The 14,675-nt window shown below is 38.9% G+C and overlaps 1 protein-coding gene across 1 annotated transcript in view; it reads left to right on the top strand.

The window, feature by feature from the left end:
• Positions 1-14,675, top strand: part of SH3BGRL2 (SH3 domain binding glutamate rich protein like 2) — a 41,042-nt gene that overhangs the window by 20,076 nt on the left and 6,291 nt on the right. Inside the window, exon 2 of the mRNA XM_017826630.1 lies at positions 1,885-2,070. Coding sequence (XP_017682119.1) covers positions 1,885-2,070 — 186 coding nt within the window. The remainder of the gene's footprint in view (positions 1-1,884; positions 2,071-14,675) is intronic.

A 14,675-nucleotide genomic window follows, 5' to 3' on the forward strand; every position in this document is an offset into this window, starting at 1 on the left:
GTACAGCAGATGAAAATGGGTACATGTGGCTACATCTGTACTGGTGCATGACCTGGCCCTGAGAAATGGAGCTCTCTAGCACTCTGAAATAGTTTGAAGAATGGTTGCTGGCGCAGACAGCTTTGGCCAAGGCCAACTTGGAGTCTCACAAACAGCTCATGGACATGATTTAGATGTTACAGCATGCCAGGGATCATTCCCAGTGTACAGTTTGTATGCAGCCACTGTGAGAGGCTGCAGATTTAACAGGCTTGACCAGATGAGGCAAACTGGCTTTGGGGTGACAGGGCTGGACCAGCCACTACGTATTTTGCTAGTTCCTCTGACTAGTGCAGGAGGAGTTTCATGTTAGTTTTAGCAGTACTCCACTGTAAGGAAATGACCTCTCTCACACATAATTTTAGATTTCTTTTTGTTGAGAGACAGGAAAATATGTTGGTCTTTCACTTCTACGTTTGGAATTTTTAGGACCATAGTAAAAGGTGTGTTGTCTTGGATAACAGCAGTGATGATGAAGTGATAATTTTGCTGTTGTTGATAATGTATTAGTTCATGCAATTTTAGGAGCTACCTTCTTGTATGAAAAAATGATCCTTTCACATATGCCTAAGAAACCCCACTAGTATATGCAAAGAAAGGAAAAAGAATATGACAATGAGACACAAATTTACTATGCAGTAAATTTCACTTCTTAAGAAATACGGTAATTGTTTAAGAGCACTGTTTTTGCAGTTTCTTGGGATGCCTGCCCTCTTGTTTCAAGGAAATAATGATTCCATCTGCATTTTCTTCAAAAGTTAGTAATTTTTGTGCTGCATTTAGATAGACAGACTGGGTTGTGTGACAACAACAACTAGCACATGCGCTTTAAAAATCCTCTAATTTCCAAATAGTATCTAGGTCATATGATACCCAGAGGCATGATTCATCCACCTGGGCTTTATGCCAGCCAGCAACTGCATGGATCCAACACTCTAGGAAAACTGTAAAATTCTTAAAGGTGGTTGTTTTTTTTTTTCAAATAACACTACAGCATCTAATTTATAGTTCCTTTCTGAAATAATTAATTTTATTACGCAGATGCAATAAGTACAGAATGGACTGAAAAGAATGCAGAGCAGACCTAGCTGAAAGATACCAGGTGGCTTTCCTTGACCATATAGACTTTATTTTCAAAGGTTGTTGTCTTGTTATAAAGTCCTATTGGAGGCAGAAGTAGTCTTTACTCGAGTGTATCTGCTTGAAGCCCAACTAGCCATTAAGGGCTGATCTTAGAGTCATAGGATCATTAAGGTTGGAAATGACCTCTAAGATCATGGAGTCAGCCAATCTTAGCTACAATGACCTAAAAACTGCCAGTGTTCTGCCTCTGTTAGGCTTTTGTATAAAGATGATAATCTCTTTGAGGGGCCAAACCCCCATACATTCAGTACAAACCTCATGCTATTTTTGTTTTTTGCAAAAAAGTTAATTCTCAAGAGATGATGTCATGCTTGCTTGAAGGCATATATATTATGGAGACAGACACTCTTAATTAAAGATTCAGCAAGCTTTGCTCAGGAGAATGTAGAGCTGCGTTTTAAAATATGTGTAGATGTCTAGGAAAACAAAAATGTGTGTACCTGGGTTGGGGGTTTTTTCAGATGTAATGACATGTTTCTCTCAATGAACACTTATAGGAGTAAATTCTTCTGGGACTTGCAAGGTTGTTTATCTTGCATTTCTAGGTGCCTATATACTTTAAAAATGTAGCCCCTGATGACGTTGAAAACTAAATGCCTCTTTTAACTTCTACTTCTGATGAGACCCTTACATGGTCTGTATTACATGTCTGTATTATGGTGGACTTGCTATGACTATTGTTTTTTTCTTTCTTTAATCTAGATAAAGAAGAGGCAACAGGATGTGGTGAGGTTTCTGGAAGCCAATCGCATAGAGTTTGAAGAAGTGGATATCACCATGTCAGAGGAGAAAAGACAATGGATGTATAAAAACATTCCTGAGGATAGGCAGCCTGCACAGGGCAATCCACTGCCACCGCAGATATTCAGCGATGATCGGTACTGTGGAGTAAGTAGCTGTCATGGTTCCAACAGATGATGTATGAATATATCACAGCTGGCCATTTAAAAATCTGGGACTTGCTGTTATGCTTTCTCTAATAGTATCAGAATTAATGGGGTAGTAGGACCAGCTAATGATCATACTGGGAAAATTCAAGTCATTCATCTGTAAATCCTAAGGTTATCTAGGGGATTCCCTCCACAAATGTAAAAATTGGCAATGTCACATGCTTCACATACAACCTGTTGATGCTAAAGTTCCTTGTGAGACTGCTGTAACTTGCGGACTTGTGATTTTCTTCCTACTTAGGTCTAGTCGAAGCACAAAAATTCAGAAGGAAATCTTTGGCACAGTGAATGACAACATTGTCTAGATTGAATTATATTGTCATTGTAATTAAGCTCCTTCTCTGCTGCTGTCATAGTGTAAATTTCATTTATGCTTAGAGTGTCTTTATGCAATCAGTCTCTAGGATAAATGAATAGTGAATCTGACAACAGATTTATGGATGGACTCTTTTTTTTGGTGTAAGCTTTTACATCCACCAGTGCAAGCTGAAGCAAGAACCTTTGATATGTACATTCAAACTGGTTCTAACTTAGTTCCTGCCACATTCAACAGTGCTGTAACAAAGCTGCTTCTGGCTGATGTATTGTTCAGATCTGATGAGATCTTGTTGACTGCCGTTAAATTGTTAATTTAATGTAGGAAGCACATAGGAAGTGATTTAGTATCCTCTGCAACAAACAGATTGAGTATGATGCAGCAGCTAATTGGCTTCTTGAAGTGAGGTATTTAACATCCTTCCCATATGCTTTGTATTGGCCTTACTTGTTTACCTCAGCAGTATAACTCATATATATTTTCTTACTTCCGGGTAAGATCTGTCAGCAAAGGGATGTATCTGGGATGTGGAAGGGATTTTGGCCCTCACTTATGAGGCAACCCCTCACAAATAACAGCATTTACATTGCTCTCTGTGATTTTAGTTTGCCTGGGAAATACAACATTTTAAGCTGTTTTTTCTTACCATTTCAGCTTGTCTTAATATTGTGTTTTAACCTGGTCTTAGAATTTGCTGTTTGGAATTAGAAAGGCAGAAGATGTCATGCAACATGTGAGATGATCTCATTAATCTGTCTGCTGAGCTGATAGCCAGTTTGGTTGAGCAGAGTTAATCCTATTACTAGACTTCACTGTCTGCATAAACATCTTTAAAGAGCAAACATGCTTTGAAGGAAACTATATTTTCTAGGATGAAAGAAGTATGCACAGGATCTCCAACATTTATCAGTTAGCCTGCTGCATTAGTTGATGAAGTTCTTAGGTAATGTTGATGAAGTTCATAGTTCTTAGTAAGTGTGGAGGCAAAACATGCAGGAGACAAAGGAGGTCAATGCTGGAAAGGAGGGTAAAATATCACAATTAGATAAAGTCAGCAGACATTGCACATATTGTCTCTTTGTCATTCCACAGTGAGTGTTTTTATGTGTTTGTTTTGACATAAATAACTAAAACATAATCTCTATTAAGTAACTTTAACTGAAAAAATACCCACTGCATTTTCTGTTAGTTGAGTTAGTGAAATTTGTACCTTAACATTCCTGATTTGTGTCCAGGAAATTTTTAATCCAGTTTTCTTTATTAACAAACTCTGTCTGTTTTTCTTCCTGGCAGTTCTATAATCTCACTAGAAAACTGTCTGTGTACTTATTCTGTTTTATGCGTTGTCATTGACGATTCAGATTTACTTCAGATACAAACTGGTTGGGTCTATTGCTGTTCCTCTAAATGTATGGGGGCTAGACAGTGCAAAGCAAAATAGGTACACTTTTTATTTTGTTCATGTTATTTTAATAGACATTTACAAGCACATGGTGTATGAGCCCTGACTCAGTGTCATGTTCATAGCTATACTGGTTTTTCTGTGTTAGTATTAGTATTAATAGTTTTTTTGGATTTTTTTCTACCCATTTTCTATTTTATAGAAAACCTCAGCAATGTGCACAAGGGTTTTATCTTAGAATAGATTTTGTCTGACATTGACATTTGAAATAATCACTTTTCAGAACATAACTGCAGGATAGAGGAGGTTTGTCTTTAGTGGTTTCAGTAAGTATCCAAAAAGTATTTGTCACCCATTTGAACATCTGACTCAAATCATGGATTGTTTTCCCCCAGCGTCAGATCTCACTGAGGTACACACTAGGTTTTCCCGTCCTCCTGCATTATTCACCAACTGCAGCCTGGTCCTTGAACAAAAGCAACACCAGGTTTGACTTTTCCTGAGGAAGCAGCAACCCACACTGTCTTTCCCAGCCTCTTCTCTGCAGCAGAGAGGCTTTACACACTTGAATTGCTTAATTCATGGCACATATTTCATATTCACAGATAACCTCTTCAGTGGCTTCAGTGGTCAGGCCCACCCCTTGATCACGAGCCCATCCATGTATTGCGTTGCTTTGTAGGTGTTCTGATGTGTCATGGGCCCACTGAGCTATAATTAGCTCACCCTTACGTTCCCAATCCAGCTCCACTGTAGCCATTTCAGTTCTGGCAGCCTAGTCTATCTATTCCTTGTTTCCATGTTCTTTGGTGACATGGCTCTTGGGCATGTGAGTATCTATGTAATGTCTTTTTAGAACAAAGTTCTCTACCCGGGCAGCAATGTCCTGTCACAGTGCAGCAGCCCAGATGATCTCTTCAAGCAGAAAGCAAGAAATGCTGGAAAACTAATGTCTGAAATCAGCCTGTGACTCACACCTCCCCTGTCTTGAATTCTCCATGGTTTAATACATAGCACCTCTTAGACTAAAATCTGGACTTCTGGATCTTTCAGAAGATCGTAAATATCCACTTCCCTGTGAAACTGCACTCTTGTAAAGCTGCAGGTTAGCACTTTGAACACTGACAGTTTTATATGCAGAAATCTGTCACTGATGTGAGACTGCCTGATATTTAGGCCAATCAAAATTAAAAGGAAATCTGTTTCCAGGTGGGAGTTTGAGTTGAAGGGAAAATATTTACATAGCAGGCTGTCTTTTTTTTTTTTCTCCCTTAGACTGTTATGGTAAGTCCTGATAGAGTACCTAGTGAGCAGCAGTAGAGGCAGAGATATGTGATATTTATTGTCATTCCCTGAAATATAATATATGGGTATCAACTCTAGCAAAACAGTGAAGGCCTATAGACAAGAAAGAAATAAAATAGGCTGCTGGAAGAGGTACAATGTTCTTGGGAAACTATTCAGTGCACAGGCAATTACTGACCCACTGATTTCTTCGCACTGTTATGTATCATTCTCTTCTGAGTTTTCTTTAAAGATTGTGGAAGGATGCATACATGTTTCTTTTTCTTTTTGGTAGGCATCAAATTACAAATAGGTAACTACTCACTGACAAAAGAAAGAAAAGGAAAGAGAGAGTTTTAACAGAATTGGCTAGAGGCCAACTCAGAGTTTCTGCCCTGATCTGTCATTGGGGAATTTGTCATTACTTTTGTGCCTACAAAGAGTTTGAACTTTGTCTCTCTAGATCCTCAAGCATTATGGCAGAATTCAGCTTAGCACACCAGCCGTAGTGTGTTCACTTTAGGAGCTAAAGCAGTTGTGAGGCTAATTTGTATTCAGCAAGTCTGTATTTGGTTCTCTGTACCCTTGGAGGTGTCTTACCTGACTCACTTAGCGTCTTGTTGGTTCAGGTCTGTCTCTAGAAGAGGGATAATTTTGCTAGATAAAAGTTAATGTGAATTGCTCAGGGATCATATAACAACTGTTCATGATTGATGATGCTGAAACTCTCTTGAGTAAATATTTTTACCATCAGAAGTAGAGTTTCCTTTATGGCCAATTTAAGGTGTTTGTGAAATCATTCTTAACTACCTATTGCAGTTGTATTGGAGTAGTTTTTGGCTCACAGGCATCCACAAACCCTAGGCTGAATGTGCATGACTTAAGGCCAGTGGCATAGCACTGTTTATCTTCCTGATTAAGCCCTTGTCTCAAGTGAGGAATATAGAAGTCAGAGCTGATGTTGGAAAGCAACCCTTGCCCACATGTCTTCCCCATGTTGGCAAGATACTGTTCAGACCATTCACAAGGCCTGTATGATTATTACTTTCAGGCTATGCCGATACTTTTACCAACCACTTCTCCGCTGCCTTTCTGTGTTCTGAGACAAAGAGCTTTAGTTCCTTGTGATATGTACTTTATAAAGAGGAGTGTGGTACCAGAGGCAAAGTGTAGAGTAGCCAGCTTGCCCATTGTCAAGGCTTAAAAAATAGAAGCTCAGCAACTTAGTAAAAATAAAATAATCCAGGAATTTTGTCCTTCTCAGAGAAGTTAGCACTCATATCAGTAGTGTATTATAGTTCTACTGTTTATCCTGTAGTGGAGAGGGTACAATCCTGTTGAGCACCATGGTTTTTATTTGGAGTCTTTTCTTTCTGCATTCTAAACTTCATGAATAGCTGTTTCAAACTGAAGTAGCAAGTATTTTGTAAACCATCCCTCTATATAAAGATGATAGCTGTCAAAGACATCTCTGGAGATACCTTACTCTGTTTCCAGACTCTCTAGTTCCTAAATATAATAATAAAGGATGTTTGTGTATTTTAAAGCACGTAAAAGTGACTGATATAAAATTAGACATGTTACCTTCATAGGATATAGTAGAAAATATTGCACATTTTTTTCTTTATGATTTTTATATTTAGTACATTGATGTTCTGCAATACTTACAGATAACCAGCAAAGGTGAAATAATTACTAACAATTTTCTTTGGATCCTAATTCTCCTTTCCATGGAAGGGGAAGTTCTTATTGTACTACGCTTTCTTGAAGAAAAGGGGTTTATTCTTGAAGATGTTGTGACTTTAATTAAAGTATTTTCTAAAAGGCCAGTTCTACTAAAATATAGGATATATGATATATGAGATGTATGGGGAAAGGATAAGAAATCTTACTAAGTGGCAATAATACTTTGAGGGTGCATAGCATTGCACAAAATATGGATGTAGCAGTATAGTGGAACAATATCTAGAAAAGGTCATGGATGTTGTCAGAGAATAACCAGGATAAAATAAGTGATTCAGTTCCCACTGCTCCACTTTTAATCATGATAATATGATTATCTACTAAGAAACACTTTGAAGATATAGCAAAGTTATAATCAATTTATATGTAAAAATGGTGTTAGACATGCAGTGCCATTACAATTAGTGTGACTTTCTTCTTTCTTTAGTACCTTCCCTTTTCTGTTCTTTGAAGGAACAGCAGAAAATTAAGGAAATGTTGAAAGATTATTCTGCCAGGGTCCAATTCCTAAAATAAATGGAAGGGGGAAATTTGTATTTCATTTAGTATTCTGAGATGTCACCTAATATTGTTATGAATAAAATGCTCTTAGAGGAAAACCAACTAACATGTGGTAGTCATGTCCTTTGTTAAAGTTACAGCTGCCTTAAAACATGTCCAAGTTAAAGTATGTGCTTGCAGAGCTTCTCTGCAGCACAGTTGATTTATGTCATGTAGTCATGATTTCACGTAGTAGGATGACTACCATAGTTAACTCCCTGATGTTTCCATGAGTCCTCAAATTCCTGTTGTGGTCTGTTTTGATGATATTCTTATCCAAACAACTTGTAAAATAACATGATGAGCTGGAAGGTGCACAGAAGTCGGAGGTGACACCTGTTACCATGCATACTACTTACTGATTCTGCCACTGACACCCCCCTGAATATTCCCCTGCCCCAGGTGGGCACTATGCCAGTTTGGAGTCTTCAGTGCTTGGCTGGGAGAAGCCCTTCTGCACTTGGACTCTCTGCCTTAGGGGTGAGGGATATTGGTCCTTAGATAGTTGATGTCTGGGTACCTTGTCACCTTTGCTGCATGAATGGCAAACATCACATCAGCCTGACTTTGTCATGTACTGTCCAGACAATAGAGCTGTGGCTGACATCTGCTCTCTTTTATTAAAGCCTTTGTTTCTGAAAGCCTGTAACTAAATAGATTACTGGAATAAACATCTGGCCTTTAGTAAAGGAGTAACAAGTTGCTTTGTAGAGTCAGTTGTATAAGCTCTTTAAAAATCCTCTGCAGAGATCTTATCAGAAGGTTAGGTAATTGAAAACTGTCATGTTTACCTTGTCCTGTGTTGTGCAGACAAGATCCTCTTATATTTGTATATTTATATAATATTAAAAAGGACTCACACATGCGCACACACTCATTTTCCAAGGAGAGCTGTGCTGAGTAAGAGTTTTCCATTGTAATCCTAATCAGATCAGTAAATGAATGTCATCTGTTCTGGAGAACTGAACTGCCCTTTTCAGGAAGGTTGCTAACAGTTCATTCTCAATGGCACACAGTGTTAACTCAATCAGGAGTAAAGTGCTGATTCAATGTATTTAAATTACGAGTTCCCCACAATTACTTGTAGTAGCAATTATGTTGCCCCTTTTATAAGAATGGAGAGATCCTGATAATATATTAAAAATATTGACAAAGAGAAACAAATTTGAACAGCGTGTCAGTAAACTAAGTGCTGTCCAGTAATCATTTTAAAAAATCTGTAAGAGAAGCAGTGCAAGCTACATTTGGGTGGCTTCCTTGTTTTCCTGCTTTTTGGTGTTGTTAGTATTGTTTTTCTGCTTCTTGGTGTTGTAAGCAATAAGGATTTGTCTGAGGCGTTTAACAAGCTCACTCTTTTTCTTGTTGCAAATTAAAAAGCAAACAGCAACAAAGCTAACATGGTTGTTTAGAGAAACTTATTGGAAGGAATTTTTTTAACAGTTACTGTATTTTAAACTTCGTTAGATGTAATGTTCTCCTAATCTCAGTGCAGTAATGGACAGACGGTGTCTGTATAATTGCTAATTGTAAATGCAATCTACTTTGTTTTAATGTTTTACTTTGACCCAATGCCATCACGCTTGTGTTATGTACCTTGAAGCACAAATAGTTATTTATGCTGATCTGAAGTACTGCCAGTTTTAACTTTGGTGTGCAGTAAATAGTTTCTCCTCAGCAGTGACAGTGTTTATTTAAACAAGACTCAGTGTACCTGCTTAACAAAATCCTGAGCCAAATTAATTATGGCAGTGTCTGTAATCACAGCACTACACTGATCTGGTTTCCTAGCACACTTAAGATCTCCACATCACAGCTGGAATCACAACTGTAACCAAGTTGAGCTTTGTGATCCTGGTAGTTGCTATAGAGAGAAGACGCTACCCTGGAAGTGGGATTTCTAAAGAGGAAAGAATTCCCAAGGACCAATGGTTTTCCTACTGGGGTAAATTGGCATAAAATCCACATGAAGGCCAGAAGAACCTAAGACAGTTGTGTCATAATGAAGAGCTAAATCCAGATTTCCTGAATGCTTGTCCACTGTCTCAAAGACTAAGCTGCTGTTAGAGGATAGCCTTTGGGATTTCTATATGATGTAGACATTAAAGAAGTTCTCCTGTCTTTGATCAATCTGGTTTTAAAGAGGTGCAAAGCAGCCACAGCACCTCTTAGTTTCAGGATAAACTGCAAGGATTCAAATTTTAAAAACAGAGCTACATAAGTGTGAGGCTTGGAAGCTTGCGTTGTTTTTTGTTTCAGTTTCTTTTTTTCCTTTAACCGGCATACTCAGTGGAAAACACCACTTGGCTTGCTGATTATTGGGAGTTGGAAGTAGATGATCTTCAAAGTCCCTTCCAAAGCAAGCCACTCTATGATTCTATGATTATTTTAAAACTTCATGTAAAATACACCTTAAGATAACATAAATGGCCTTAAAGGTGTCAGACTGAAGGTCCATCTAGCCCAGTTTTGTCCCAACAGTGTCCATAAGCCTAGGGAAGAACACAAGCAAGTTAAGCATGTGAAATACTTGGGTTGAGTATTTTCCCTGTCTCCAGTTATTTTTCTAAAACAAATATCACTTTATTAATTCTTACTGCATTTCTCTTTCATGAACCTGAGCCTTCTGGTGAAGCCATGTAAATATTTAGCATCTTCAGTGTGCTTTGGAAATGTGCTCCATGTGTCCATTGAGCTCTACATCTAATACCAACCATCCTACCGCCACAGGGAGCCTCATAGCCTTACCAGCCTTCCTCCCATTGTCCTCTGGGATAACTTTGGTCCCAAAGACCTTTGCCTGTCTCTCTATCCCAGTTTAGATGCACTCAACAGGAGCTGGCAAAGCAAAGAAGAGCTTTAGGGTGCACAAGGCTAGAAAGATTTTTCTTGTCTGTAGGTGACAAGCTCACCTACGGTAGCTTCAGTTTATTTTCAACAAAGCAAGAGCTTATCAGGTCAGCTAATCCATTCCCCAGTAGCTTCGTAGAGCATGTTTAATGCTGTAACTGTTCTGATGTTAAAACAGAGAGACTGTATCTTGCTCAGGTGACTTGGTGGGTGATCAAGCTGCCATTGATTTTAAGAGTGAAGAGCCAGGCCTGAAGCAATCAGAAAGTTATTTTGTTAAGAAGCTTTTTCTGCCTTGAAATAGCTTTTTGCTTACCATCTTTATGCTCCTGTCACTCCTTTATCCCCTCCAACCATTCTGAGATATATTTTTTCCTCCTAACTGGCTTTTGTCTCTTTTGATAAGCTTTCATACCCTCAGCTGTGGGATTTATCATCTGTATTTTTGGCTTTTCAACTTTTCCAGAGGGATTGAGCATCTTTGTGTCACTGATGATTCATGTCCACTGTATCCATGTCCCATCAGTTTTTTAGTTAGTTTTAATCAGCTACTGATGTTGCCAGAATTTTATAGTAAATAAAGTATAATTAGGCACTCTGGAAAGCACCAAGTATCACAATTGAAAATGTTGCAGTCAAAATTATGTTTGTACACATAGTTGCCTTTTGAAGTGGGGCAGTGGGTAGCAGTTTGCTGTACTATCAGCTGCTTTCTGAGTGTCTCCAGGGTGTCAGTGGGAGCCGCTTCCTTGCACAGGGGCGAGACAGCACTGCTCCACAGATTCCAGCAAAGCTGCAGCACCTGCTGCCTTGGTAGAGCTGCTTGGGACAGTGACAAAGGGATTGTAGTAATTTGGTGCTGATGCAGAAAGATGAAACCACTGCATGGCCAAAACCACTGAATTGTGGTGTCCTTCTGTGGGAGGCAGAATGTCCCACAGAATTTTTTCAGATGGAGTCTGTTGGCTCACCAGTGAGTTGAGTTCTTGCTCACATAAAAAAATTCTCAGCTTCCACTGAGCTTGGCACCATTTTGCTTCTTCAGCCTCTGCATCTACTGCTGGTAGCAGTGGGATGCTCTTTATGTGAGATAAGAATTTTCATGTCCTCACCTATGGATTGCTTGTGGCCCAAATCTGCACAGACTTCCTCTTCTTATAAATGTAAGATCAAAGGCGGGGTCTTTTTGGAACATTTGTTATCTCATACGTGTTACAGGAAAAGCCAGGTTTGCCCACTCCTACCACATGCCAAAGCTCAACTGTTGAGTTTCTGAGATCATATTTCTCAATAATCTCTTAAGAAACTACTGTGCCAAAGTGATTTCTTAAAATCAGATTATTTATGCATTTTTATAATATTTTTTTCACGTTTGAATATCTTGAGATTGTTTTAATTGCCGAGACTAGTAGGAAAGTTGTCCTATTTAAAATTCTACTGCTACTTTAGCTAAAAGCATGATGCTTCTTCCCCTCCATCCCCCATGAAAGTAAGTGTCAATAGCATTTTAATAGGTTTTGCAATGCAGATATTTCAAAACATTGGGGAGATTACTTTTAGTGGATAATCTCTTTTGGTTATTAAATATCCTGGTCCTTTCAAAATTAATCCACTGGGTTTTGTACCCTTTCAGACATAAACTTACTCAGTTTAGCTCATTGTTTAACCTTCACGATTTTTTCAGTAAGTGAATTCAGGTCTAATAATCAGTAAAAATGTGGACAAAACATACTAAATCAGGACTTGATAAATCTGAAAGTAAAAATTATGACTGATGCTTGAAGACAGCTTTTTATTATTAAGTATTAAATTACATTACAGAGGTTAGGGTAAACAGATTAGTGGATTAACTGAGTCTCAAAGTCATTGTCAGAGCCAGCAACGCAGCCTTATTTCTTATGACATTATTTTCAGTCTGTGAGTTCTTCCCTACCCTGTTTTTTTACTAGTTTATTAACAGAGTGAAAAAAATATGGTCTTAGAGTAGTGATACTTTCAGAGCTAATTGAAGTACTGGGATTAAGACACTTTAGGAGAACCACAGAACTTGAAAATGGTGATAAGAGATGATGACTCACCTGAACAAACACAGAACCTTCCTTGGACAGACTGTCAAGACAAGTGTCTGGAGGTTCATGAAAACTGCCTCTGTGCTTAGGAGGCATGGATGCTCCTGGCAGGGCCCAAAACAGATGCCTGCCTTGAGCCATGCTGCTGCAGAAATACTCACAATAGCTGCCTGCCCGCAGGTTGGTTGCTGGTAGTTTGCAGGGCTGTAATGAGCATCTTCAGGCAATTTAAACCTGCCCTGATATTAAAGGAGCAGTGCCCTTATGCTTCTCACTGTGGGTTGTACTCATCCGCTGCTTCCCTATCTTCATCTCCAGAGACAGTGTGACTCACTTATAGATGAACCCAGTGGAGAAAATTAAGATTATTTCTTGGTTAGATCATGTGCTGTCTTTACATGTGAGTGCTTATATAGCTTGTGTCCTTTGTGGCTTTTCATCTGCTTTTAGAAGAGTCAAAACAGACCTTTTTCAAATTTAACAGTGTCCATTAAATTTTTGAAGTCTCATTTGTAGAGGTCAAGGACTTAATCAAACATCCTTCTGTAAAGCTTCAGTATTACTTATTGCTCTTCTAGGAATTCAGTGATTGTGTTATCCCTTTTCAATCCATGGCACTGTTAGGATTCCTTTCAGCCTACACCATGGCTTAGTTGATTTGTCTATTTTATTTGGATTTGCTTTCAGGCTATTAACTGTAAATTTATGTTAATTCAGAAATTAGCATATGCCATGTTTTAAGAAGGAAACAACAAAAAAAACACATCTTAAGAAGGTTTACTCTTTCTGCTTTCTACTTATGTCAGCTAATATGTCCAAGGCCTGATGACCATTTGTGATAGTTTTCACCCTAGGCCTTCTTGGAGACCAGCTTGTAACCAGGAAGGAACTAGGGAAGTGACCAAGGAAGTATTCCATGCTATTCCTTTACGTAACCTGAGGTATAAATAAAGCCGACAGGAGAGACCTCGCTCTCTTCTCTTCCGGCGAGGTTCCGGAACAGTAGATCCCTACGTGGTGGTCTTGCTTATCTGAAGTTAAGGCCTGTATGGACTGCTGTTGTCTGCCGCTGCGGGAGGGGAGAGTGCTGGACCACGGTCTGGCTGTCCTGCTTTCCTCAAGGGAAGTGGTGAGATTTCGCCAGTTCTTTATTTTGCTGGTTACTGGGTTTTTAGATTGTGTATACCTGTTTTGTTTCTGTCCCTTTTCGTCCTTTTTTTTGTCCTTTTTCCCTTCTCCCTTCCCCTCTTCCCCTTTAGGAAGTTATTTGGGGTTTCTGGGGTTATATGTATATAGTATTCTCACTGTACATATCTGTTTTCTATGTAAAATATTTTTTTTTTTGCTATAGCTTTGGCTGTTTGGTTTTTTATTCCTTCCCTCTCTGGGAAGCAGGCTCTGTTGTTGAGTTTTGGAGACTTGGCGGGAAGCCAGCTCCAAACTTGCACACCATTATACACTCCTGCAGGCCTCTCTGTCTTTCAGGGCTCATACTTTCAGTATAGAGGGTTGGGCTGGGAAACTGCCTTTGTACAGCTGTGGGTTGTGGTTTTTTGGGGGGGCTGAGACTGTTTGAATAATTATGCAACTGCAAAGTAGCACTTAGCTAGGACAGTTGTGTTCACATTGATATAGCAATATATATATATATCAATATAGCAATTATCGAAATGCTGGTAAAGCATCTTTATCTAGTACACCATAAATGTTTTTTGAGAAATTCTGCACATCTGCAGGGTGATTATGGATCTCATGGGAAGGACATTATTTTTGCTATGGTGACTGCGTGTTTTCTGCCCAAACAGTCATTTATTTTACATTGATGGAGAGAAAAAAGGAAAGAGAGCTTTCTGAGAATAACCAGGTCAGAAGAAGATTTCTTCTTTTCAGTTAGAACTTCTGTTTATCATCCATGTTCCCCTTGTAATTGTGGGGTGGTTAGATGTTCAAGAGAATACAGGAAGGAGACAAGTAGGCAAAGCAGCTGCTGCTGGGGAAAAATTGAGGTCCAGTTTCAGGGAAAGCACCTGAAAGTGTGTCCCAGCCAAAACCATGACAAACTAACGCTGAGAGATTAGCTCCCAAAAAGTAATGAGACTAGAGGTTAGGAACCAAAGAAGTGCTAACCTGGGGGATCAGGCGCATTGGGAATGACAGGTAGGAAGCATGTGGAGATGCCAAGACTGCCTGTTATTATTCTGTGTTGAAAGCATGTATGTGCACAGTCAATATTTAAAGGGATTTCTCTTGTTGAATGCTTCCAAGTTTAGCATAACTGCTACTCTTGGATATTTAGAGATAATTGCTATGCAGTGATGAGCACATCCTTGAATTTTTCTGAC

The sequence above is a fragment of the Lepidothrix coronata genome, unplaced genomic scaffold, assembly GCF_001604755.1.
Source record: "Lepidothrix coronata isolate B3197 unplaced genomic scaffold, Lepidothrix_coronata-1.0 Scaffold4, whole genome shotgun sequence".
Taxonomy (NCBI): Eukaryota; Metazoa; Chordata; class Aves; order Passeriformes; family Pipridae; genus Lepidothrix; species Lepidothrix coronata.